This window comes from Cherax quadricarinatus, chromosome 68 (assembly GCF_038502225.1).
Source record: "Cherax quadricarinatus isolate ZL_2023a chromosome 68, ASM3850222v1, whole genome shotgun sequence".
NCBI classification, from domain to species: Eukaryota; Metazoa; Arthropoda; class Malacostraca; order Decapoda; family Parastacidae; genus Cherax; species Cherax quadricarinatus.
Window position 1 is genome coordinate 16,439,349 of NC_091359.1, and position 23,358 is coordinate 16,462,706.

The window sequence follows — 23,358 nt, forward strand, 5'->3', positions numbered from 1 at the left end:
AGTCCATTACTGTCCCAATCTTTACTCACCCTCCTCCTTCTATCTCCAATATGGTCTCCCATACATCTTTGAATTCAGAAACACTTGAAGCCATTTCAGAATATATTGCAGAGACTAAACCTTCAATGGACACTGATTCACTTCCTGTTCCTTCTCTTCCCTCTCCTCCATCTTCACAACCCCATTCTTCGCAACGCTCCGTTCCTTCGCTACTTGAACGTCTTCCAATGCCACCACACGTTGACTTTTCTAACCCCTCTAGTCCGTAGGTGCCTTTACCTACAGATTCCTGATATTTTCTTCATCGCCAATCATGGCCTATTTACAGTGGATTATCCGCGTCCTCAGGGGTAATCGGGGTGAGCTTCAGATGTTGCTTTCCAGGTTTTCCCCTGTTGGTGCTTGCTTACAAGAACCAAAATTACACTCGGCTGTTTTCCAACCTATCTCAGGCTATAATTTATTGTATTCTTCGGATCCTTTCTCAGATGGGACCTTTAATGAAAGTGCCTTTCTTCTACGCAACGATATTCCGTACTGTCAACTATTTGTCCATACCTCGCTGCATTACACTGCAGCCCGTATCCACTTAAATAAGTGGTTTACAATATGTTCTTTATATCTCTCTCCTTCTCGAGCATTTTCTATCCCAGACTTTGCCTTTCTTGTTTCATCCTTACCACCACCACTTCTGTTACTTGGTGATTTTAATGCCCACCATTTCCTCTGGGGGGGGGTCTCATTGTGACTCATGTGGCATTCAGTTGGAGGCTTTTCTCGCCTCTCACCCCCTCCATGTTTTAAATATGGGTACTCCCACCCATTTTGATCCTCGTACTCATACTCTCTCTTGCATCGATCTATCAGTCTGCTCTTCCTCCACTGCACTAGACTTCACCTGGTCTGTTCTACCAGACTTACATGACAGCGATCATTTTCCGATCATTCTTACTTCTCCTTCCTATTCACCACCTTTCCGTAGCCCTCGCTGGCAATTTGTTCGGGCAAATTGGGATCTTTACTCATACCTCTCTGCTTTTAGTGAGGTTCCTTCTTCATCCTCCATTGATGAGCTCCTACACATCTTCTCGACATCAGTTTATACCGCAGCTTCTCATTCTATACCCCAAACCTCAGGCAGGCATTCTCAGAAGTGCGTGCCTTGGTGGTCTCCTGCTTGTGCTCGTGCAGTACGTTTGAAACATGCTGCATGGGGCAGGTACCGGTACAATAGAACTGCTGAGAGACTTCTTGATTTTAAGCAGAAGCGTGCGATCGCTCGCCGTGTCATCCGTGAAGCTGAACGCACTTGTTGGCGAGACTATGTTTCCACCATCACCTCTGCTTCTTCTATGAGTGCAGTCTGGAAAAAAGTGAGGAAATTGAGTGGTAAATACTCTCCTGACCCGGCTCCTGTTCTACGGGTCGCTGGTGTTGATGTAGCAAACCCTCTCGACGTTGCCATTGAACTTGGCACACATCTGGTCCATATTTCCCGAGGGCTCCATCTATGCCCCTCGTTTCTTTCCTCAAAGTCTGCCAGAGAGTTAGTACCCTTGGACTTTTCTACTCTCAGAGAAGAACAGTATAATGTGCCTTTTACACTTCAAGAACTGGAGGCAATGCTCTCAGCTTGCCGATCATCGGCAGCTGGGCCTGACGACATTCATATTCGTATGTTACAACATTTACATCGGTCAGCCCTTGTAGTCCTCTTACACCTCTTCAATCTTATTTTGGCACAAGGAGTTCTTCCCCAGCTGTGGAAATCTGCCATTGTTCTCCCTTTCCGCAAACTGGGTACTACAGGACATGATGCCTCCCACTATCGCCCCATCGCTCTTACTAGTGCAGTTTGCAAAGTGATGGAACGCCTCGTAAATCGACGTTTAATGTGGTATTTAGAGACTCACAACAGTCTCTCCGCTAGTCAATATGGCTTTCGTAAGGGTCGTTCTACCATAGACCCCTTACTACGCTTGGATACGTATGTTCGTAATGCCTTTGCGAATAATCACTCAGTTATTGCCATATTTTTTGACCTTGAGAAGGCATATGACACAACTTGGAGGTATAATATTTTGGCCCAGGCCCATTCCTTAGGCCTCCGAGGCAATCTACCATCCTTCCTTAAGAACTTTTTAACTGACAGACATTTCCGTGTTCGAGTCAATAATGTTCTTTCCCCGGACTTCGTCCAAGCTGAAGGTGTCCCTCAGGGATGTGTTCTAAGCACAACACTGTTTCTCCTTGCTATAAATGATTTGGCCTCTGTTCCACCCAATATTTGGTCATCACTCTAAGTTGATGACTTCGCTATTGCTTGTGCAGGCGCTGACTGTCACCTTATTGCAGTTTCTCTCCAGCATGCAGTCGACCGTGTTTCCACTTGGGCCACCACGCATGGGTTTAAATTTTCAAGTACCAAAACTCACCAAATTACTTTCACTAGACGCTCTGTTATCTCCGATCATCCTTTGTATCTCTATGGCTCCTGTATCCCTGAACGTGATACAGTCAGGTTTCTAGGCCTTCTCTTTGACCATCGGTTATCCTGGAAACCTCACATTACCTCTCTGAAGGCAACTTGTCACAGCCGGCTAAACCTTCTTAAAACCCTTGCTCATCTTTCATGTGGGAGCCGATCGTCGAACTCTGCTTCGCCTATATTCAGCCCTCATTTTATCGAAACTCGATTATGGTGACCAGATTTATTCAGCAGCCTCTCCTGCTACTCTCTCTAGCCTTAACCCCATCCATCACCAAAGATTACGTTTATGCCTTGGTGCTTTTCACTCTTCCCCTGTTGAGAGCCTCTATGCAGAAGCGAATGTTCCATCCTCGTCTGATATAAAAAGACCTGGAAAACCCTATCGGAAATTCTAGGAACAAAACAGATATCTGGAAACAGAACAATCACACTAACAAAACCAGATGAACCCCAACTCCCACCTACTGAAACAGCAAACAGACTCAATGTTTTCTTCTCCACCATAGGAAAAAACCTTGGGGGTAAAATCCCAAGCTCAAATACCCTACCCAATGACTACCTCACTGGCACCTACCCAAACACACTGTTCACAGCTCCAACCAACCCAACAGAAGTATTTTTGTGGATACAAAAGAATCGTGAATGTAGTGAGTGCTGTGTGAGACACTAGTAGTGAGTGCTGGGTGGGACACCAGTAGTGAGTGCTGGGTGGGACACCAGTGGTGAGTGCTGGGTGAGACACCAGTAGTGTGTGCTGGGTGAGACACCAGTAGTGAGTGCTGGGTGAGACACCAGTAGTGAGTGCTGGGTGGGACACCAGTAGTGAGTGCTGGGTGAGACACCAGTAGTGAGTGCTGGGTGAGACACTAGTGGTGAGTGCTGGGTGAGACACCAGTAGTGAGTGCTGGGTGGGACACCAGTAGTTAGTGCTGGGTGGGACACCAGTAGTGAGTGCTGGGTGGGACCAGTAATTAGTGCTGGGTGGGACACCAGTAGTGAGTGCTGGGTGAGACACCGGCAGTGAGTGCTGGGTGAGACACCAGTAGCGAGTGTTGGGTGAGACACCAGTAGTGAGTGCTTAGTGAGACACCAGTAGTGCTGCGTGAGACACTAGTAGTGAGTGCTGGGTGGGACACCAGTAGTGAGTGCTGGGTGAGACACCAGTAGTGAGTGCTGGGTGAGACCAGTAGTGAATGCTGGGTGAGACACCAGTAGTGAGTGCTGGGTGAGACACCAGTAGTGAGTGCTGGGCGAGACACCAGTAGTGAGTGCTGGGTGAGACACCAGTAGTGAGTGCTGGGTGAGACACCAGAAGTGTGTGCTGGGTGAGACACCAGTAGTGAGTGCTGGGTGAGACACCAGAAGTGTGTGCTGGGTGAGACACCAGTAGTGAGTGCTGGGTGAGACACCAGAAGTGTGTGCTGGGTGAGACACCAGTAGTGAGTGCTGGGTGAGACACCAGTAGTGAGTGCTGGGTGAGACACCAGAAGTGTGTGCTGGGTGAGACACCAGTAGTGAGTGCTGGGTGAGACACCAGTAGTGAGTGCTGGGTGAGACACCAGTAGTGAGTGCTGGGTGAGACACCAGAAGTGTGTGCTGGGTGAGACACCAGTAGTGAGTGCTGGGTGAGACACCAGTAGTGAGTGCTGGGTGAGACACCAGAAGTGTGTGCTGGGTGAGAAACCAGTAGTGAGTGCTGGGTGAGACACCAGTAGTGAGTGCTGGGTGAGACACCAGAAGTGTGTGCTGGGTGAGACACCAGTAGTGAGTGCTGGGTGAGACACCAGTAGTGAGTGCTGGGTGAGACACCAGTAGTGAGTGCTGGGTGAGACACCAGTAGTGAGTGCTGGGTGAGACACCAGTAGTGAGTGCTGGGTGAGACACCAGTAGTGAGTGCTGGGTGAGACACCAGTAGTGAGTGCTGGGTGAGAAACCAGTAGTGAGTGCTGGGTGAGACACCAGTAGTGAGTGCTGGGTGAGACACCAGTAGTGAGTGCTGGGTGAGACACCAGTAGTGAGTGCTGGGTGAGACACCAGTAGTGAGTGCTGGGTGAGAAACCAGTAGTGAGTGCTGGGTGAGACACCAGTAGTGAGTGCTGGGTGAGACACCAGTAGTGAGTGCTGGGTGAGAAACCAGTAGTGAGTGCTGGGTGAGACACCAGTAGTGAGTGCTGGGTGAGACACCAGTAGTGAGTGCTGGGTGAGACACCAGTAGTGAGTGCTGGGTGAGACACCAGTAGTGAGTGCATGGTGAGACACCAGTAGTGAGTGCTGGGTGAGACACCAGTAGTGAGTGCTGGGTGAGACACCAGTAGTGAGTGCTGGGTGAGACACCAGTAGTGAGTGCTGGGTGAGACACCAGTAGTGAGTGCTGGGTGAGAAACCAGTAGTGAGTGCTGGGTGAGACACCAGTAGTGAGTGCTGGGTGAGACACCAGTAGTGAGTGCTGGGTGAGACACCAGTAGTGAGTGCTGGGTGAGACACCAGTAGTGAGTGCTGGGTGAGACACCAGTAGTGAGTGCTGGGTGAGACACCAGTAGTGAGTGCTGGGTGAGACACCAGTAGTGAGTGCTGGGTGAGACACCAGTAGTGAGTGCTGGGTGAGACACCAGTAGTGAGTGCTGGGTGAGACACCAGTAGTGAGTGCTGGGTGAGACACCAGTAGTGAGTGCTGGGTGAGACACCAGTAGTGAGTGCTGGGTGAGACACCAGTAGTGAGTGCTGGGTGAGACACCAGTAGTGAGTGCATGGTGAGACACCAGTAGTGAGTGCTGGGTGAGACACCAGTAGTGAGTGCTGGGTGAGACACCAGTAGTGAGTGCTGGGTGAGACACCAGTAGTGAGTGCTGGGTGAGACACCAGTAGTGAGTGCTGGGTGAGAAACCAGTAGTGAGTGCTGGGTGAGACACCAGTAGTGAGTGCTGGGTGAGACACCAGTAGTGAGTGCTGGGTGAGACACCAGTAGTGAGTGCTGGGTGAGACACCAGTAGTGAGTGCTGGGTGAGACACCAGTAGTGAGTGCTGGGTGAGACACCAGTAGTGAGTGCTGGGTGAGAAACCAGTAGTGAGTGCTGGGTGAGACACCAGTAGTGAGTGCTGGGTGAGACACCAGTAGTGAGTGGTGGGTGAGAAACCAGTAGTGAGTGCTGGGTGAGACACCAGTAGTGAGTGCTGGGTGAGACACCAGTAGTGAGTGCTGGGTGAGACACCAGTAGTGAGTGCTGGGTGAGACACCAGTAGTGAGTGCATGGTGAGACACCAGTAGTGAGTGCTGGGTGAGACACCAGTAGTGAGTGCTGGGTGAGACACCAGTAGTGAGTGCTGGGTGAGACACCAGTAGTGAGTGCTGGGTGAGACACCAGTAGTGAGTGCTGGGTGAGACACCAGTAGTGAGTGCTGGGTGAGACACCAGTAGTGAGTGCTGGGTGAGACACCAGTAGTGAGTGCTGGGTGAGACACTAGTAGTGAGTGCTGGGTGAGACACCAGTAGTGAGTGCTGGGTGAGACACCAGTAGTGAGTGCTGGGTGAGACACCAGTAGTGAGTGCTGGGTGAGACACCAGTAGTGAGTGCTGGGTGAGACACCAGTAGTGAGTGCTGGGTGAGACACCAGTAGTGAGTACTTGGTGAGAACAGATTATCCAACTTAAAAGGTGATATAAAAAAAGACCTGGAAAACCCTATCTGAAATTCTAGGAACAAAAAAGATATCAGGAAACAAAACAATCACACTAACAAAACCAGATGAACCCCAAATCCCACCTACTGAAACAGCAAACAGACTCAGGAGAGGATGGCGAAGCTTGCGGCAGTAGCTGGGAGTGTCAGAAGGCAGCAAGCAGGATGAGTTGTATTGGTGGAGGTCGGCTTGAGGTGTGTTAAGCTATTGTCCCATTAGAAAGATTCTGGAACGTCGGTATTTGCATGGTCATGAGTCTAAATTTGCGGTCTGGGTCGATCTCTGGAGCATTAATACCCCTCAATGAAGGTTCCTTGATGTTGGTGAGGGGCTCTTGATTTAGGGAATTGGATCTGTACTCCAGTTCCCCGAATTAAGCCTGAATGCCTCCCACATCCCCCCCCTAGGCGCTGTATAATCCTCCGGGTTTAGCGCTTCCCCCTTGATTATAATAATAATAATGGAGCATTAATGAGATTGATGACTTCTCTAAGGAAGAGAGCACGTGATGGTCTACAGACGAATTGACTTCGTCGCTCTGGAGGAGGGGGATCAATGTCTTTGCATCCACTTCTTTAGGATACTCAGGAGTAGTGAAGAAAGAGACTCCACGTATCGTATTATAGTGTTGTTTATCCTTAGAGTGAGCGACAAGTGAAGTCGATGATTGGTCAGTTTTGTTGGGGTTGGAAGACGAGGACGCAGCTCGTGTCTTGATGGATGTGGTGGTTGGCGTTGGAGGCGGTTTCTCATTGGTGGAGGAAGGGGGAGGCATTGAGGGCTCTGATTGGTTCTTGGCAGTGGCGGTGGCTGGAGGAGGTGGTGGTCTCTCATTGGTGGATTGCGAAATAGAGCAGGTGGCTTCTGCAGAAATCAAATCTTGCAAGTCATCTGGTGCCTCGAAACTGACGATTTTTGGGATAATCTTCAAAACATCGGCTGAAGCAGGACTAGCTGGGAAGTTGAATGATGGCAGATTGTTGAGGGCAAGAATATCGTTCATAGTTGTATTGAAACAACCCGGGTTAGCTGCATTTTGCATGTGTGCATACATCAGGCAGTAGTAGAATTTTGTGGAAATATCGTCTGGTAGAGGAGAGGCCGTGAGTGGTGGAGGTTGCTGAGTGGCTTGTAGAATCTTGGTGGTGGTCGTCTGAAGCTTAGCTATAGCAGCATAAGTAGGAGAGTTTCCTGTAGACTTCTTAGTTTCATCTTTCAGTTTCTTAGAGAGGATATCCTTGCGCACTGGACATTTGGCTGCAAGAGTATGGTGATCACTCTTACAGTTGATGCAGGTGGGAGCAGCAGTGGAAGTGCAAGAAGGAAAGTCGTGATCTGCAGACCCACAAGTGGAACATATCTTCTTATTCTTCACGTGGCAATCAGCAGTAGAGTGACTATACGAGTAGCATGTCCAACAAGGTGTTATGTAAGTGAAACGTTCAGGCTCAATCTGACAAGGGTTGATGTAGTAGTAAGAGATGGCCAGGCCATCAGACAATGCTCTGGTCGCCATGGTAACGTCCAGAAACGTGACCTTGAGCATCGAGGAAGAATTGGCGATCTTTACAAGTGTTGAGGTCTTCAAGTGATGACGTAATTTCCTCGATAGACATGTTCGTGATTAGCCTGTCAAGACATTTCATGAACACAGAGCGTTTTGCACGCATGTATGGTGACGTGGAGATGGTAAAACCACGGTCATCTAATGTCTTCATGGCTGTAGGTGTAAGTACTTTGTCAGTTTCAGCATCATCGAGAAAGGTGACGATGAAAGCTTCTTTCAGTGAGGTAATCTTAGAGAATTTGAGGTGAAGACAAGTGTTGAGTGAGGCTGCAAGCTCAAGCTTCGTGGCGTCGTCTACGACAGCAGACTTGGGCTTAATTCTCACACGATGAGACATCGTGGAGATGGTAGAGGTTCCCCTCCCCAACGGGGATCGTAGGGAGACTGAACAAGTAAGGAGGGCTGCTATGACTTGCCCAGGCGAGAGTCAGAAGCAGAATCGTGTGTCGAATTTGTCTGTGTATATCTGTCTGTCGTGTGTCCTATAGGCCAATATCCAACTTACACCCTCTCTCTAAAATCTTTGAAAAACTAATTCATAAGCGAATCTATTCCTACCTCATCTCCCACAACATACTCAACCCTTGTTAGTTTGGGTTCAGGCCTAATAAAAATACGAATGATGTTATTATACACATGCTAGAACAAATATACACTGCACTCGAGAAAAAAGAAATCCCATTGGGGATCTTCATTGATTTATGTAAAGCTTTTGATACCGTTGCTGTATAACCCTTGTGGTTTAGCGCTTCGTTTTGATTATAATAATAATAATTTTGATACAGTTGACCATGATTTGCTGCACATAAAATTATCACACTATGGTATAAAAGGGCACTCCCTCAGCTACCTAAAGTCATACCTCAGCAACAGAAGCCAATATATGTACACAAATGGAGCAAACTCTTCCACACAGCCAATTACAGTTGGAGTCCCACAGGGAAGTGTCCTAGGCCCTCTTCTCTTTCTCATTTACATAAACGACCTGCCAAATGCATCTCAACTACTCAAACCCACACTATTTGCAGATGACACTACATACGTCTACTCTCACCCAAGCCCAGTCATGCTAGCCAATACTGTAAATACCGAATTATAGAAAATATCTACCTGGATGATGATTAACAAATTTACTCTCGATATTGACAAAACCTACTTCATTCAGTTTGGGAACAGAACTACAGATGTTCCTTTTAACATAATGATAAATGGATCACCTATCACAAAGCTCACAGAGGGAAAATTCTTAGGAATCCACCTTGATAATAGACTCAAATTTCAAACACATGTACAACAAATTTCCAAGAAAATCTCCAAGCTCTCCTGGCCCTATATCACTCACTCATTTACCCCTATCTCACCTATGGAATTTGTGCATGGGGCTCAACAACAATAAATCATCTCAGACCATTAATTACCCAACAAAAGGCTGTAGACAGAATGATAACAAATTCCCACTCCAGGCAGCACACTCCACCAATATTCAAAACTCTAAACCTACTCACCGTACAAAACATCCATACTTATTATTGTACCTACTACATACATAGAACGCTTAACTCGGATATAAACCCTCCCCTCAAACGTCTCCTTACCAACCTCAACAGAACACTTGACCATAACACAAGGCACAGATCACTCTTTGATGTTCCTCGTGTCCATCTCACACTATGTAAAAACTCAATTCACATAAAAGGCCCAAAAATCTGGAATTTATTACCTGTGAATATAAAAGAAATACTGTCTGTTTATTAGTTCAAGACTCTTCTTAAAAACCACTTACTCAACCACATCTAAATAAATACTGAATAATTGAATGTCATAAATGTATAACCTGTGACCCTATCAAACAATGTTTTTTTTAATTACATTACGTTATAGAATACTCCATTCTCTTGAATGTCCAGTAACTCATCTAATGACCATATGACCAGTTTCTGTACTACAAATAATTAATTTTACTCCATCTGATTCGATTATATTATACATTGTTATGCTAGAAATATGTATAACTTTAATGCTTCTTATTTGAAATGCTGATGTGTACTTCATGTTGTAATTTGTTTACTGTAATTTTTACCACTGAATATATCATTGCTTAGTTAATCTTAAGTTAATTTTAAGCTGTCCATAAAGTTCTGCATACAAGGGGCTTTTGGCATGTACACCCAATAACTATAGTTCTTTGTACAACTATGTATCATGTCCAAATAAAAATAAATAAATAAATAAATAAATAAATAAATGGGAGGTGCCTTGATGTGGGCAACTGGTACTGAAATTCTCTGTCCTTGGATTGAACTCCAATGTAAATATGTCACTCTGGCTTTTTTGGGGGGAGGTTATCCTAGGTAATTTACACTATGTATAATAGTAATTGTGTAAACATGTACCTAATTAAACTTATTAATGCCTCGCATTCGTTATATGATCCTTTCTGGTGTGGCTTTTTTTCGTTCACTGCGCCATCTAAGAAAGGCATATCATAAACCCATGTACCTACATGGTCTAAAAAAAGTACATTATAAACCCATGTACCTACAGGATCTAAAAAAGTACATTATAAACCCATGTACCTACAGGATCTAAAAAAGTACATTATAAACCCATGTACCTACAGGATCTAAAAAAGTACATTATAAACCCATGTACCTACAGGATCTAAAAAAGTACATTATAAACCCATGTACCTACAGGATCTAAAAAAGTACATTATAAACCCATGTACCTTCATAATCTAAGAAAGGCACATCACAAACCTAGCCCCCCCCCCGTACCTGAAATGATCTAAGAAAGTTATCCCTGGATTCTATATGCCCAGCCTCTTCTAATTTAAAGCATACATAAGGAATAGTATAGGGTGAGGCTGGAGTTTATAATGCTGTTAAATATCAGAAATAAAGAATTAGTCAATTTGAAGAAAGATTCGAAAGTTGTAACATTAAAATTATTATTCCAATTTCTTAAATACAAAAAAAAATAATTATTATGAAGTTTATATTAAACCTCCATTACTTTTTGATTTACCATCAAAATCGTGAAACATTAATTTTTATACAGAATTCATTAAAACACTTTACACTTTAACTAAAGTTGCCTCATCAACACCATGCCCAGCCCTTCTAGGGCAGGTGCCTGTGCCCGAGCTTGTAGCTCATAAGACTGTCATTCCCATTAGCCCCCTTGTGGCGGGGATGGCAGACCAGAGAGGCCTAGCTTGTGGCTAGGCCTGGGGACAGTTGGTCCCAGAGATGAGGAGGTACTTGTACCTCCTCCCATGGGAGACTTAGGTCTCAGACACTCCCTAAAGAGGGAGCCAAGGCCGGGCCACCACTTGGAAAAGGCCCGGGCCGGGAGAATACCGGCGAATCTTTAATAATAATAATAATAATAAAAGTTGCCTAAATATATACATATGATAGCTTGATTAATATATTTTTTTAAATATATTTTTTTAAGTAGCGATATTGACTTAAATAAAAGCACAAACATTTACATTGCCATGACCAGGAATTTATTACTGATCATCCTGACTATTGGTTCTAAACCATCATCAACAATGAATGTTGCTTCTAAACCTTCATAACTTTTTGAATCTTGCGATATATAAGAAATAGATGAAAATACCAAATAAATAGTTAATATTGTCTTGATACGATGTTCTGGGAAGAACTTTGACATCTTCTGACAAAATAACTTGTTAATTCATTTAGATCTTCACATATTTGGTTGAAGACTTAAGAACAAAAGAAAAAAAGGAACACTGCAGCAGGCCCACTGGCCCCAGGCGTTGTATGACCCCCTACGAGTTTAGTGCTTTCCTTAAGTAACAATACTGATAACCTAATTAATAAATGATTTTGAAACAAGTGGCAGGATAGAATAATGCCATTAAGATGCGAGTCTTAAATGTTCTTCTATTATCAGAACATTATTATATTGTAGGTACAGTGTAAACAGGTTCAGTTGAAAAGACTGATTATGTGATGCTGTGGTGCATTTATTAAAATAAAAGTTAAAGAATAATACAAATTTGATCAAGTTACACACACACATATGGACATAAGAATGGAGGAATACTGCAGCAGTCCTACTGGCCCATACTAGGTAAGTTTTGCTCAAAACCAACTATTCCTACCCACCTATTTGTCTAACTTTTTCCCAAAGCTACTTAAGAATTTACTTCAATACGTCAGGTACTAATCAAACCCAACCTTTCAAAATTAACACTGTATATACTTTGTTGATATAAATCTTATAGATGTCATTCTATCAGCTGGCATTTATTTATGGATTATATGAGTGGGTAAATTATCTACTTAGGTCAGGGACCAATATAGCATATATGAGTCTTGTTCTTGCCAGAGACCAAATGATATATGTAGATGTCACTCGTTTGCTAGGAAGTGTGATGTCACTCATTTGCCAGGAAGTGTGATGTCACTCATTTGCCAGGAAGTGTGATGTCACTCATTTGCCAGGAAGTGTGATGTCACTCATTTGCCAGGAAGTGTGATGTCACTCATTTGCTTTCCCAAGCTCCATTATTTGATCATCACTTTATTTGTACTAGTCCCTTTTATATTGTCCCCTTTATTTTAGCTTAAAAAAAAAAAAAAAAAAAAAAAAAAAACTACCTTAGCTCATTATTTTACATTTGTTTAAATAATTCAGGTGCTATTTTTTAGCTTAAGACTATTTACTTTGTTTTATACTTAATTCTAACTATAGATTCACTACAAATCTTATGATTACAAGCATTGATCCAGATACCAACCTCTTATTTAATGACTTAAATGAATCAAACAGTTACTGTAATTACTACACTGCAGAACAATCAAAGGCACTTCTCAGTGCCAACAACAACATAACTATCTTTAACTACAATATCAGATCTTTAAGCAAGCATTACGATGACCTCATAGCATTACTAAATTCCTTACATGCCAAGATGTCCATCATTACACTAACTGAAACCTGGCTAAAGCCTGATACTACAGAGGAAGTGTGATGTCACTCATTTGCCAGGAAGTGTGATGTCACTCATTTGCCAGGACTTTCCTCATAACAACTCTTGGTAAATTACCCCAAGACACTACTAAAGTCACCTTCAGACTTCACAATGAGGCAGCCATTAATAACTTCACAACAGCATTAGCAAACATTGATTGGCACACTGAGCTAGAAATCAATACAGATATTGACGAATGTATTAATAATTTTCTAAAAAAGACTCAATACCTCTATAACAAGCACTGCCCTAAAAAAACTAAGCAGATGACAGCTAAGAGACTGAACAGTCCCTGGCTAACACCCAGCATTCTCAAATCCATAAATACAAAACACCAATATGAAAAACAGTACAGAATGGGTCACATAACCAGAGACCAAACAAAACGTTACTCGTCAATCCTAACCAGCCTGATAAGAAGGGCAAAAAAATTGTATTATGAGAACAGATTATCCAACTTACGAGGTGATATAAAAAAGACCTGGAAAACCCTATCAGAAATTCTGGGAACAAAAAAGATATCACGAAATAGCGAAATAAAATTAGCAAAATCAGATGAACCCCAACTCCCACCAACAGAAACAGCAAACAGACTCAATGATTTCTTCTCCACTATAGGACAAAACCTTGCCAATAAAATCCCAAGCTCAGATACCCCACCAAATGACTACCTCACCGGCAACTACCCGAACACACTGTTCCTAGCTCCGACTAACCCATATGAAGTCTCCCTTATTATCAACGCACTAAAAAACAAGGCAGGAGATTTAAATACCTTACCACCCTTTATATACAAAAAAGTGTCACAAGTGCTATCACCAATCATTGCAACACTCTTTAACAAATCCATTGAATCCTCCACCTTCCCTACAGTACTCAAAATAGCAAGGGTCACCCCGATCCACAAAGGAGGAGACCAAACAGAGTTGAATAACTATAGGCCAATATCCAACTTACACCCTCTCTCAAAAATCTTCGAAAAATTAATTCATAAACGAATCTACTCCTACCTTATCTCCCAAAACATACTCAACCCCTGCCAATTTGGATTCAGGCCTAATAAAAATACTAATGATGCTATTATACACATGCTAGAACATATATACACTGCAATAGAGAAAAAAGAAGTCCCACTGGGGATCTTCATTGACTTACGTAAAGCTTTTGATACAGTTGACCATGACTTGCTCCACGTAAAATTATCACACTATGGTATAAGAGGGCACTCCCTCAACTACCTCAAGTCATACCTCAGCAACAGAAGCCAATATGTGTACGCAAATGGGGCAAACTCTTCTGCACAACCAATTACAGTTGGTGTCCCACAGGGAAGTGTCCTTGGCCCTCTTCTCTTTCTCCTATACATAAATGACCTACCAAATGCTTCTCAATTACTCAAACCCACACTATTTGCTGATGACACAACATACGTCTTCTCCCACCCGAGCCCAGTCACGCTAGCCAATACTGTAAATACCGAATTACAGAAAATATCTACCTGGATGAGTACTAACAAACTTACACTAAACATTGACAAAACCTACTTCATTCAGTTTGGTAACAGAGCTACAGATGTCCCTCTTAACATAATGATAAACGGATCACCTATCACAAAGCTAACAGAGGGAAAATTCTTAGGAATCCACCTTGATAATAGACTCAAATTTCATACACATATACAACAAATTTCTAAGAAAATTTCCAAGACTGTAGGCATACTATCGAAGATACGGTACTATGCTCCACAGTCAGCCCTCCTGGCCCTATATCACTCTCTTATTTACCCCTATCTCACCTATGGAATTTGTGCATGGGGCTCAACAACAAGTAACCATCTCAGACCACTAATTACCCAACAAAAGGCTGCAGTTAGAATGATAACAAATTCTCACTACAGGCAGCACACTCCACCAATATTCAATACACTCAACCTACTCACCATACAAAACATCCATACTTATTACTGCACCTATTACATACATAGAACACTCAACTCTGATATTAACCCTCCCCTCAAACATCTCCTTGCCAACCTCAACAGAACGAAGTGTGATGTCACTCATTTGCCAGGAAGTACAATGTCACTGATTTGCCAGTTGACCAGTTGAATTTTGATAAGTTACGGCAGACAGCTATATTTGTAGACACAGTCGACATGAATGTTGTTACGTTATGGTTATGAATATTGTGATGACAAACGACATTCTCCCAGCTAAGAGTAACAATTAAGTTGACAATTTCTCTACTGACATAAACATTTGAATTTGTGTAATATTCTCAGTTGATGAATAAGACTCGTGCCGTACTTGAGTATGAGTAGTGTTGAAAAGTTTCGTTTGTGCAGAAGGCTCCTTCAGTCGAATTTAACAGTGGAGACAGAAGAAGTAATACCGAGGTGATCATTCCCTCAGCCTAAAGCTGTAACTTGCTCAGCTATCAAAACTTTGAGGCCCAGTCCCTGGACCCATTATGTACCTCTGTAATCTTTTGACTACCGCCCACAGGATTGGTATGGGGTGCATAATAAACATATTAAACTAACTAAAAATTAAAGGTGTAGTGGTGCTAGTAGTTGTGCTAGAAGTAGTAGTGCTAGTAGATGTGCTAGAAGTAGTGGTGCTAGTAGATGTGCTAGAAGTAGTAGTGCTAGTAGATGTAGTGGTGCTTACCTGGAGTTTACCTGGAGAGAGTTTCGGGGGTCAACGCCCCCGCGGCCCGGTCTGTGACCAGGCCTCCTGGTGGATCAGCGCCTGATCAACCAGGCTGTTGCTGCTGGCTGCACGCAAACCAACGTACGAGCCACAGCCCGGCTGATCAGGAACTGACTTTAGGTGCTTGTCCAGTGCCAGCTTGAAGACTGCCAGGGGTCTGTTGGTAATCCCCCTTATGTGTGCTGGGAGGCAGTTGAACAGTCTCGGGCCCCTGACACTTATTGTATGGTCTCTTAACGTGCTAGTGACACCCCTGCTTTTCATTAGGGGGATGGTGCATCGTCTGCCAAGTCTTTTGCTTTCGTAGTGAGTGATTTTCGTGTGCAAGTTCGGTACTAGTCCCTCTAGGATTTTCCAGGTGTATATAATCATGTATCTCTCCCTCCTGCGTTCCAGGGAATACAGGTTTAGAAACCTCAAGCGCTCCCAGTAATTGAGGTGTTTTATCTCCGTTATGCGCGCCGTGAAAGTTCTCTGTACATTTTCTAGGTCGGCAATTTCACCTGCCTTGAAAGGTGCTGTTAGAGTGCAGCAATATTCCAGCCTAGATAGAACAAGTGACCTGAAGAGTGTCATCATGGGCTTGGCCTCCCTAGTCTTGAAGGTTCTCATTATCCATCCTGTCATTTTTCTAGCAGATGCGATTGATACAATGTTATGGTCCTTGAAGGTGAGATCCTCCGACATAATCACTCCCAGGTCTTTGACGTTGGTGTTTCGCTCTATTTCGTGGCCAGAATTTGTTTTGTACTCTGATGAAGATTTAATTTCCTCATGTTTACCATATCTAAGTAATTGAAATTTCTCATCGTTGAACTTCATATTGTTTTCTGCAGCCCACTGAAAGATTTGGTTGATGTCCGCCTGGAGCCTTGCAGTGTCTGCAATGGAAGACACTGTCATGCAGATTCGGGTGTCATCTGCAAAGGAAGACACGGTGCTGTGGCTGACATCCTTGTCTATGTCGGATATGAGGATGAGGAACAAGATGGGAGCTAGTACTGTGCCTTGTGGAACAGAGCTTTTCACCGTAGCTGCCTCGGACTTTACTCTGTTGACGACTACTCTCTGTGTTCTGTTAGTGAGGAAATTATAGATCCATCGACCGACTTTTCCTGTTATTCCTTTAGCGCGCATTTTGTGCGCTATTACGCCATGGTCACACTTGTCGAAGGCTTTTGCAAAGTCTGTATATATTACATCTGCATTCTTTTTGTCTTCTAGTGCATTTAGGACCTTGTCGTAGTGATCCAGTAGTTGAGACAGACAGGAGCGACCTGTTCTAAACCCATGTTGCCCTGGGTTGTGTAACTGATGGGTTTCTAGATGGGTGGTGATCTTGCTTCTTAGGACCCTTTCAAAGATTTTTATGATATGGGATGTTAGTGCTATCGGTCTGTAGTTCTTTGCTGTTGCTTTCCTGCCCCCTTTGTGGAGTGGGGCTTTGTCTGTTGTTTTTAGATGTGCTAGAAGTAGTAGTGCTAGTAGATGTGCTAGAAGTAGTGGTGCTAGTAGATGTGCTAGAAGTAGTAGTGCTAGTAGATGTAGTGGTGCTAGTAGATGTGCTAGAAGTAGTAGTGCTAGTAGATGTGCTAGAAGTAGTGGTGCTAGTAGATGTGCTAGAAGTAGTAGTGCTAGTAGATGTAGTGGTGCTAGTAGATGTGCTAGAAGTAGTAGTGCTAGTAGATGTGCTAGAAGTGGTAGTGCTAGTAGATGTGTTAGAAGTAGTGGTGCTAGTAGATGTGCTAGAAGTAGTAGTGCTACTAGATGTAGTGGTGCTAGTAGATGTGCTAGAAGTAGTAGTGCTAGTAGATGTGCTAGAAGTAGTGGTGCTAGTAGATGTGCTAGAAGTAGTAGTGCTAGTAGATGTGCTAGAAGTAGTGGTGCTAGTAGATGTGCTAGAAGTAATAGTGCTAGTAGATGTGCTAGAAGTAGTGGTGCTAGTAGATGTGCTAGAAGTAGTAGTGCTAGTAGATGTAGTGGCGCTAGTAGATGTGCTAGAAGTATTAGTGCTAGTAGATGTAGTGGTGCTAGTAGATGTGCTAGAAGTAGTAGTGCTAGTAGATGTAGTTGTGCTAGTAGTAGTAGCAGTGCTAGATGTAGTTGTGCTAGTAGAGGTAGTTGTGCTAGTAGTAGTGCTAGTAGAGGTAGTTGTGCTAGAAGTAGTGCTAGTAGATGTGACTGTTGTAGAAGGTGTACTTATGGTCGTTGATGTAGATGTAGTGGTTGATGTACTAGTAGATGTAGTTGCACTAGTAGATGTAGTTATGCTAGTAGTAGTGCTAGTAGGTGTGCTAGATATAGTTGAACTTGTAGGTGTAGTTGTAATAGCTGACGTTGTGTTAGTAGACAATGCACTAATAGATGTAATTGTACTAGAAGATATTGAACTAGATGTATTACTGATAGATGTAGCTGTGGCTGTAGACGTGTTGGTTGATGTAGTACCGCTAGTAGATGTACTGTTAGATGTAACTGTGCTTGTATTAGTTGATGTAGTCGTGACAGCAGACGTATTAATAGATGTAGTTGTGAAAGCGGACGTATTAGTGGATGTAGTTGCGTTATTAATAGTAATTATTGTACTTGTGGATATGGAAGAATTAGTTGTGTTTGTAAAGGTAATGCTTGAAGCTGTAGATGACGTAATTATTGTTACATTTGCTGGCTTCGTAGTTGTATTACTAGTTAATGTTATGACAGTGGACGTACTTAATGGAACAGCAGTCGTTGTAAATGATGCACTTTTGGACGTATTGGTTGTGGTGGAAGATATGAATACCGATTTGGTCGTACTGAATGCTGGTGTTCTGGTCGTACTGAATGCTGGTGTTCTGGTCGTACTGAAAGCTGGTGTTCTGGTCGTACTGAATGCTGGTGTTCTGGTCGTATTGAATGTTGGTGTTCTGGTCGTATTGAATGCTGGTGTTCTGGTCGTACTGAATGCTGGTGTTCTGGTCGTACTGAATGCTGGTGTTCTGGTCGTATTGAATGCTGGTGTTCTGGTCGTATTGAATGCTGGTGTTCTGGTCGTACTGAATGCTGGTGTTCTGGTCGTACTGAATGCTGGTGTTCTGGTCGTACTGAATGCTGGTGTTCTGGTCGTACTGAATGCTGGACGTGTGGTTGTAGGCGGTCGTGTAGATGTTTTCAATGTTGTAGTCACTTCTGAAAAAAAAACTCCAAATATTCAATTGTAAAGTAAAAAAAAAAACAATGTTTTTTTCTTATGTAATTCACTTTATACGTTTTGATGTTCGTAGGGTCCGTCGTTTTATACATAAAGATGATTACCCTCGACCCATGATATTGATCAACCTCCCTGATGAAGAAGATTGGGTAACACCAGAACCCTTCTATGTATACTGAGAACATCATCGCCCCCAATTAGGGAGAAATCTTATATAACAATCTAATGTAAAAATTATGCTATTTACTATGGCTGGACACCACCTGTAAGAAGCCATTGTCACGTAATTCTATAAACTGGCCAGAAAATTATTGCCTTCATTGTCGCATAAATATATGTTGTGCAATCGCAAAAAAAAAAAAAAGGCAATTGCAACTTGTATAATTACTACCAATTCAGAGTCATGTACTTATATATCTGTTATATCTATGTGACTCTGATGGGTTAGTCTTATACCCCTTAAAGAATATCTTATCATTTCACGTACACTTTTTAAATTACACCAAAGTGGTTGGGCCACTTACCTTTTATATCGTACCTCTCTCCCCCCTCCCACCCTTTTCCAAAATTTCTATCCTTACCCATCCTTCTTCCTTACCCATCCTTCTTCCTTACCCATCCTTCTTCCTTACCCATCCTTCTTCCTTACCCATCCTACCAAAGCTCTGGTCATAAGGAGAAGAAGAAGAAGTAGAAGAAGAAGAAGGTTTTTTGCTTCTCGGATAAAACGTGATAAATTCCTTTATGTAATGACCGATTACCAGTGATTATAATAATGAATATATTGATAAAAATATTTCTTAATGAACTTTCACAGGTTACTAGGATAAACCTGAGATTCTGTTTGAATATATATATATATATATATTTATATATATATATATATATATATATATATATATATATATATATATATATATATATATATATATATATATATATATATTTATATATATATATATATATATATATATGTCGTGCCGAATAGGCAGAACTTGCGATCTTGGCTTAAATAGCAACGTTCATCTTGCCATATAGGACAAGAGAAAATTTGTGTATGCAATAATCTCGCCAAAAATCATTCTGAACCTAACGAAAAAATTATATTTCACTGTGTTTATTTAGTATTAAATTATTGTAAACAAATCTAAAATATATTTAGTTGGGTTAGGCTAAAATAAATTGTTCTTGTTATAATAAGGTTAGGTAAGTTTTCTAAGATTCTTTTGGTGCAAAATTAAAAATTTTTACATTAACATTAATGAAAAAAATATATCTTTAAATGTATAAAAGAAAATTTTAGAAAGGACTTAATTTTTAAATGAGTTCTTCCTAATTGACCAGTTTTACATATTCGGCACGACATATATATATATATACACAAGTATTTTGAGATACGAGCCGTCGCTCGGTCGAGTTTTTGCTGTGAGTTACGAGCCAACATCTGAGTTACGAGCCAGCTCCCCCCTCAACCCAAAACCTAGACACTTCGCTTATTTATCTATGATTTCATGCCTTAATTCCATGGAAATCATCCTCTTTTTCTTCTCAGCACTGTTCTTTATACTTACTTTCTTAAGACCCATGCTTAGAAAAACGAAATTTGGCCAAATGACTCAAAAATGCAAGCAAAGCGCACATAATGAAGATAAAACACCTCAGTTACTGGGAGCGCTTGAAGTTCCTGAACCTGTATTCCCTGGAACGCAGGCGGGAGCGATACAAGATTATATACACCTGGAAAATCCTAGAGGGACTAGTACCAAACTTACACACGAAAATCACTCACAAAGAAAGCAAAAGACTCGGCAGACGATGCAACATCCCCCAATGAAAAGCAGGGATGTCACTAGCACGTTAAGAGACAATACAGTAAGTGTCAGGGGACCGAGACTGTTCAACTGCCTCCCAGCATACATAAGGGGGATTACCAATAGACCCCTGGCTGTCTTCAAGCTGGCACTGGACAAGCACCTCAAGTCGGTACCTGACCAGCTGGGCTGAGGCTCGTACGTTGGATTGCGTGCAGGCAACAGTAACAGCCTGGTTGATCAGGCTCTGATCCACCAGGAGGCCTGGTCACAGACCGGGCCGCGGGGGCGTTGACCCCCGGAACTCTCTCCAGGTAAAGCATAAGAGAACTGCTCCCACAGCGAGGTAAACAGTGCACTGAGTTGGCGGCGTTCGTTATTATTATAGGATGGATATGGAGTGCACAATAAACTAGCCACTTCGGTGGCAAAATCTAATCTAATATCTTTATTTACTACAGGTACAAGTACAAGGTATACAGGCCTAGTTGACATCAATGACATACTACTATAAATAAAAAGCTCTTTTAATGCTGAGCATTTCGGGCAAATTAGGTCAGATTTAGATGAGATTTTGCCACCGAAGTGGTTAGTTTATTGTGCATCCCACATCCATCCTGTGGAAGGTAGCTCAAGAGCATATGGATACACTACAGGCCTAGGAACCAGGCCCCAACAGGGTTAACAGGTGTACATATGGATTTATATCTACAGTTCACTTATCTGTTACAAGCAAATTTAGGAAATTTGCTTAGTATATCTGGTATCTTATTTTCATTAATAAGATATCTTGACATGTCACATAGATTATTATACTATCTCTGTATTCCTCAATAAGTGGACAATTAAGCACATAGTGTTCAAGACAGTGACCATATGCCTGATCACATAATTTACATTTAGTTTGATCATCATGTGTGTGTCTGCCAAGCTGCCAGAAGTACTTGTAACCAAGCCTAAGTCTGGCCACTACAACATCAGTCAGTCTGTTCACATTGCAAGTTGCTCCATAAACATACTTATCTACGTTCATGTTATCATAGTGGGTTATAGATCTACTCAGGCTTCTAACTGCATTCCTATAACAATCATTTTCATTATTTACCTCTCTCCTAATATTATTCCTAATGCTAGACACAGTTATACCAAAGTTATATTCTACATTCTCTTCCTGGGTACTCTTCATGGCTAACATATCAACTTTATCATGAAGGAGTAATCCAGTGTGTGATGGGATCCATAGCAATTGTACATTAATTCCTTTGACCCGGATTTTTGAGTATCTATACCCGGCTTCTCCAATGAGCATGTTGTTGGACATTATATGAATTAAGAGCCTTCAGTGATGACAGAATCAGTAATGATGATAGAGTCAAGGTCAGTGTCATAAGTTAGGTTTAGCGCCATTAAAATTGCAAACAATTCAGTTTGCAGTGTTGATGTCCAGTTGTTAATTCTTATGCCTAGTTCAACAAATTTATTATGGTTCTTAACTATGGAGGTGGCAATAAGAGCAGATGCAGCCCTGCCAGAAGACTCCTGTTTATATCCATCAGTGTATATAACTTGTGATAACTTATTACCTGGAGTTTACCTGGAGAGAATTCCGGGGGTCAACGCCCCCGCGGCCCGGTCTGTGACCAGGACTCCTGGTGGATCAGAGCCTGATCAACCAGGCTGTTACTGCTGGCTGCACGCAATCCAACGTACGAGTCACTGCCCGGCTTGTCAGGTACCGACTTTAGGTGCTTGTCCAGTGCCATCTAAGCGATAAATTTCTTCTTGAGCAGTTGCTTTAACAAATAATAGAGCCTACAAGACTAGAAAATACTAACAATGACGATCTGATACGTAATATAACTGTATCGAAGACAATACACTCAGATCACAACATAATAGACGTGCAGACATGTATGCACAAGGCTCCGGACCAGCAAAATGTGAGCAGTCATGAAGGTCTTTTCACGAAATTCAATTTCATTAACAAACACATACAATGGGATCAAGTAAACCATGACCTGATAAAACAAGCTGGGAAGATATTCTAAACAACATGGATCCGAACATTTGCCTTGAAAAAATGAATTCTGTGGTTCTTGAGCTCTATTCAAGACAGATTAAGAAAAAGAAAGAGAAGATGTAAACTAGAAAGAGAGAGACGTTCTCTATACAGACAAAGGCGAAGAGTCACAGAGCTGCTGAGTGGGGCCAATATATCTGAAATATGAAGGGAGGCACTAGTCAATGAAATTGCAAATCTCAAACTTAAGCTGAAGGAATCTTATAGGAGACAAGAATCACAGGAAGAACTAAAAGCCATAAAGGAAATTGAAAAAAAACAACAACAAAATACTTCTTCTCTTATGCTAAATCTAAGGTAAAAACAACATCCAGTATTGTTCCCCTGCTTAGGCGGGATGGGACATACACAGATGACAGCCAAGAAATTAGTGAGATACTAGAGTCCCAATATGATTCATTGTTCAGCGAGCCGCTGCCCAGACTAAGGGTCGACAATCCAAATGAATTCTTTATGAACGAAACCCAAAATTTAGTCATCCCAAAACTCTCGGATATTATTCTAACTCCACAAGACTGAAGAGGAAGTAATGACATACCCATGCACTCTGCCCCAGGCTCAGACTCGTGGAACTCCGTGTTCATCAAGAATTGCAAGAAGCCCCTATCGCGTGCTTTCAGTATTTTATGGAAAGGGAGCATGGACACAGGGATCATTCCACACACACTAAAAACAAGACATAGCCTCACTCCACAAAGGTGGCAGTAAAGCAATTGCAAAGAACTACAGACCGATAGCACTAACATCCCATATCATAAAAATCTTTGAGAGGGTTCTAAGAAGCAAGATAGCCAACCACCTAGATACCCATCAGTTACA

At 42.5% G+C, this 23,358-nt stretch overlaps 1 protein-coding gene across 2 annotated transcripts in view; it reads right to left on the bottom strand.

Moving 5' to 3' along the window:
* Positions 1 to 16,652: 16,652 nt before the first annotated feature.
* The window catches only part of LOC128697681 (uncharacterized), a 108,365-nt gene continuing 101,659 nt past the window's right edge, over positions 16,653 to 23,358 (bottom strand). Inside the window, exons 8-9 of one of the 2 annotated variants that reach the window (XM_070099726.1) lie at positions 18,080 to 18,626; positions 16,653 to 17,953 (exon numbers count right to left, since the gene is read on the bottom strand). In XM_070099726.1, the coding sequence (XP_069955827.1) occupies positions 16,816 to 17,953; positions 18,080 to 18,626 (1,685 nt within the window). In that variant the 3' untranslated portion in view covers positions 16,653 to 16,815. Of the gene's footprint in view, positions 18,627 to 23,358 lie in introns of both variants that reach the window. The other variant, XM_070099725.1, reaches the window with a different exon arrangement.